General features: G+C 46.8%; 1 protein-coding gene across 2 annotated transcripts in view; it reads right to left on the bottom strand.

The window, feature by feature from the left end:
• apeh (acylaminoacyl-peptide hydrolase) overlaps positions 1-4,284 on the bottom strand; it is a 20,151-nt gene extending 15,867 nt beyond the window's left edge. Inside the window, exons 1-12 of one of the 2 annotated variants that reach the window (XM_055932437.1) lie at positions 4,154-4,284; positions 3,202-3,442; positions 2,992-3,118; positions 2,826-2,913; positions 2,523-2,598; positions 1,237-1,328; positions 1,031-1,108; positions 795-932; positions 606-697; positions 462-502; positions 265-386; positions 100-160 (exon numbers count right to left, since the gene is read on the bottom strand). In XM_055932437.1, the coding sequence (XP_055788412.1) occupies positions 100-160; positions 265-386; positions 462-502; positions 606-697; positions 795-932; positions 1,031-1,108; positions 1,237-1,328; positions 2,523-2,598; positions 2,826-2,913; positions 2,992-3,118; positions 3,202-3,412 (1,126 nt within the window). In that variant the 5' untranslated portion in view covers positions 3,413-3,442; positions 4,154-4,284. The remainder of the gene's footprint in view (positions 1-99; positions 161-264; positions 387-461; positions 503-605; positions 698-794; positions 933-1,030; positions 1,109-1,236; positions 1,329-2,522; positions 2,599-2,825; positions 2,914-2,991; positions 3,119-3,201; positions 3,443-4,153) is intronic. The other variant, XM_055932438.1, reaches the window with a different exon arrangement.

Below are 4,284 nucleotides of genomic sequence, written 5' to 3'. Positions count from 1 at the left end.
CTTGAACACACAAACAGTTAGGATAAACAGAATACACTCGCAAAGTGCCTGTAATTATTTGAACAAATTCTACTTTACAAAAAAGAAACATTTCCTTACCCTCCCTGGGCCTCTTTACCACATCCACCACCACAGAGGTCCTCTTGGTGTACCAGTCATACTACAACACACAGCCATCAACTCAAGACAGGAGGTATATTCCAATAGTATTCAAATAATCTCTCTAATTGGGAGCAGTTGGATATGTTTTTCTCACTCACTCACCATACAAAGCCTGCTACACTGCTGATGAGGTCCGTAGACATCACACTCCAGATAGATAATCCTGCACTGGTCTGGGCTGAGCTTGGGGGAACACACAGCACTGGAGCCTGATGAAAGCTGCTCTGAGAGAGGGAAACACAAACAGACTTCTAGAAAATACTATTGGTCATGTATAGCTCAGAGTGAAATACACTTACCACACTGTCCCCCAGTCAGGTCAACATAGAACAAGGAGGACCTGAATTAGAAAACACAGGGAGGGAGAGAGTGAGAGGCCTTTACTGGATTTAACAGCTGCTACTTATAACCACCACTCTGATCTGACCAATCACAGTGCTCACCTGCGGTTGGGCGAGTATTTGAGGCCCAGTCTGAAGGGCTCATGCCACCAGCCCACGAACACCACGCCTGTGTCACTCGGAGCCCAAAACCCCTGCAGACACAAGTTAGAACACTGGTACAGCACATATATACATTGCAACACACACACACAGAAGTGGCACCCAGCAACACACACACAGGGTACTGACCTGGCCTGGCGAGATGTTATCTGGGACTCCCTCTAGCACAGAGACGTTGCTTCCCTCGATGTCCAACACACACAGCACAGGAGAACTCTTACTGACCAAGGTCTCCCCCCAGTCCTCGTAAAACACAAACTGCTCCCCCTGCAGGACGGGAGGAGCAAACACACAGTATGGTGAACCAAGACGTTTTAGTTAAAAGCAGGAGAACAGTTTATCATTGGATCAATCCTCCTCCTTACCTTTGTGGTCTCCTCCTCCTTGCCCATTTTCACCCCCTCCTCTTCATCAGCAAGAGAACAGGACTCAGGAGACACTGACTGTATAGTAGATATGGAAGGGAAATAGACCAAGTGAGGAAATCACTAACACATTTTGCAGTGAAGTTCATTAGCACTGCATTGTGCTCATGTTTAAACTTTAGGTGTGTGTGTTTTGAAGGCCAGACCTGGAAGAAGGACTCTGCCTTGAGTCTCTTTCTCTCAGCCACATACAGCAAGTGAGTTTCAGAGTGGGACCACACCAGGCAGCCAAACTGGTCTGGGAACAGATATAAATGAACAGGTGGGTCAACCAAAGAATGTGCCTGATATACTTTGGTGTTAAGGCCTTCCCACGCTGTACGTCAGATTCAGTATTTTATGACTATTACATGTCACACTGTGCGATGTTACCAAATTAATATCTTGCCATCAACCTGGCCTGATTGTACGATTTGCTTCAGTTCCCTCATCACATTCTGTGACTGGCTTGCAAGGCTACGTAAGCTGATGTAGGCTACGTCAACTGCAGCGGTGGATTTGACCGGAGCATGTGCCAGCACTAGTAGGGCATGCCTTCCTCTATGCTTTTTTTTTATATAAAAAAAAAAATTCTCCCCAATTTTCGTGGTATCCAATCGCTAGTAATTACTATCTTGTCTCATCGCTACAACTCCCGTACGGGCTCGGGAGAGACGAAGGTCGAAAGCCATGCGTCCTCCGAAGCACAACCCAACCAAGCCGCACTGCTTCTTAACACAGCGCGCCTCCAACCCGGAAGCCAGCCGCACCAATGTGTCGGAGGAAACACCGTGCACCCGCCCCCTCGGTTAGTGCGCACTGCGCCCGGCCCGCCACAGGAGTCGCTGGAGCGCGATGAGACAAGGATATCCCTACCGGCCAAACCCTCCCTAACCCGGACGACGCTAAGCCAATTGTGCGTCGCCCCACGGACCTCCCGGTCGCGGCCGGCTGCGACAGAGCCTGGGCGCGAACCCAGAGACTCTGGTGGCGCAGCTAGCACTGCGATGCAGTGCTCTAGACCACTGCTCCACCCGGGAGGCCCCCTCCTCCCTCTATGCTTATGGGCGAGTGAAGAGAACTGCAGCGGTGGATTTGACCGGAGCATGTGCCAGCACCAGTAGGGCATGCCTCCCTCTATGCTTATGGGCGAGTGAAGAAAGTTCAGAAAAACAAAGTATGCATCTTAGAAATAATTCACACAAACTTTATATGTCCGAACTCCAAATCAAATCGGCTTCCTAAGAATAACAGTTGCGGTGGTATTATTTTGATTCAGCGATTTTCCCCAAGGCGTGTACATTTTGTCTGGGACGGCCAAATCGTGGCATAAGACGGCACAAATGGTGCAGTCTGTTCGGGTCTTCAAGGACAACGACAGGTTATTGTGTGCCAGTAACAGAAGAACTTCAGGAAGTCTCTCATATACAGAGACATTACATTGGTGTCTCACCGTCTTCATAGACCTTTCCATGTTTCTTCAAGGCTGTCAGGTTGATGCTCTTCACTTTGATGTTCTTACTCCAGATCTGAGGGGTCACCGAATGGAGGAGGGGTTAAAGGGAAAAGAGGGTCAGCTGTCAATCAAAATGAGTGAAAGAGGTTTAGGATATAGGTGCAGGGGGTTGCCCCAACATAGGCCCTTATCCAAGGTCAGTTGTGCAGACAGATGGAAAGATAAAGAGAGAGAGAGAGACAGACGGAGAGACAGACAGATAGATAGGAGACAGACAGACAGAGAGAGAGAGACCCTCACCTCCAGAAACTGTTTGTCCTCTCCTTTGATGTTGCTCTCTCTCACCACCGCTTTCATGTCTCCTGATGGAGAGTCTTTACTCAGCAACCTGACACAGAGAGAACATGAAATCAACCACACACACACAGAACTCACTCATGTGTCAAACTGTCAAATGTTCACACACTCTCCATTGATCTCTGTGCAGTTTCCTGAGGGTCCAGAGTAGACCACCGACTTGTCGTCGTGAAACACAATGTACTGCCGACAGAACTTGACATTCTCGTTCCTCTCCAGATCCCGCTGACTCCATTCTAGGGGACACAGAATAAAAGGCATGAAAACCCACACACAGACCGACGAACAGAGAGACACAGACAGACCGACACACACACACCTGTGTAGATGTTGCTGTATTTTCCTCCATACTGTGATGTTATGACTGGCCCTACGTCAGCTCGGGTCAGGGAGGGAAACAGGCTCAACTCCCGGTAGAGTTTGGAGATGTCTTCCGGATTAGTCATTACCTTTCCACACACAACAGATGAGGAACTTGCACATCGCGTCAGGGATAAACAATGTCTCACAACCCGCATTGATGAGTTCATCTTTTACTGCTTGTCTCTCTTGACCCTGGACTGAGACAATAGTGGTCGACTGGCTTGTTTACTAATTGCAATAGTCAGTGCAGCATGCAATTCCTCTGTCTCACTACATAAGTAACAATGAAATCATTATTAACACTGACAGGCTTTGTGACAAAACAAGATGCAAGGTTATCTAGCTAAGGAATACGACTCTTGGCAGGTTACTGGCTAGTAAGTTCAGTAGCTATACAGTTGGCTGGCTAACTAATTATTCTAAAATAACAACCTCCTATCACTCCCTAGGGAAAACTAATATTATTCTAGTTTTAAATTATTGTTTGTTAAGTTGAGCATGCTATATCCAACTTAACTAGAGTTGCTTACTTGACTGACCAGGAAGTGCTTTCTGCGCGTCACCATAAGAAAGCTACCAGAGCTAGCTAAACCATGACTGTCTAATACTACACCGCAGACATTATAGCCCGTATCTCTGCCTACACGAGCTAGAAAATAAATAGTTAGCATTTCAAATTCACTACACTAGCTGGAAAGAAAGATAGCGAACATACGGTAGCTACTTAGATTAACGTAGCTAGCTAACTAACGTTAGTATATAATGGGAAGTTGGACAAGCAAGTAGCTAGGTTAGCAAGGTAGTACATAATGGGAAGTTGGACAAGCAAGTAGCTAGCTTTGTGTAAAAGCTCACATTAAATATAAATAAACTGGAATTTAACACACTGATAGCTATTTAAAACTTACTTGGGACTCCATCGCGGCTCTGACTGATCAACAGCTCTGCGTGTAGTCTCGTTTTTTTTCTGTGATATTAGGCAGGGTACACCAGGGTTGCCATGTTGTTAGTTTTCCTGTAAATTGGGATAATTTGACAA

Source organism: Salvelinus fontinalis, chromosome 8, assembly GCF_029448725.1.
Source record: "Salvelinus fontinalis isolate EN_2023a chromosome 8, ASM2944872v1, whole genome shotgun sequence".
NCBI classification, from domain to species: Eukaryota; Metazoa; Chordata; class Actinopteri; order Salmoniformes; family Salmonidae; genus Salvelinus; species Salvelinus fontinalis.
This window is presented reverse-complemented; position numbering and strand designations above follow the sequence as displayed.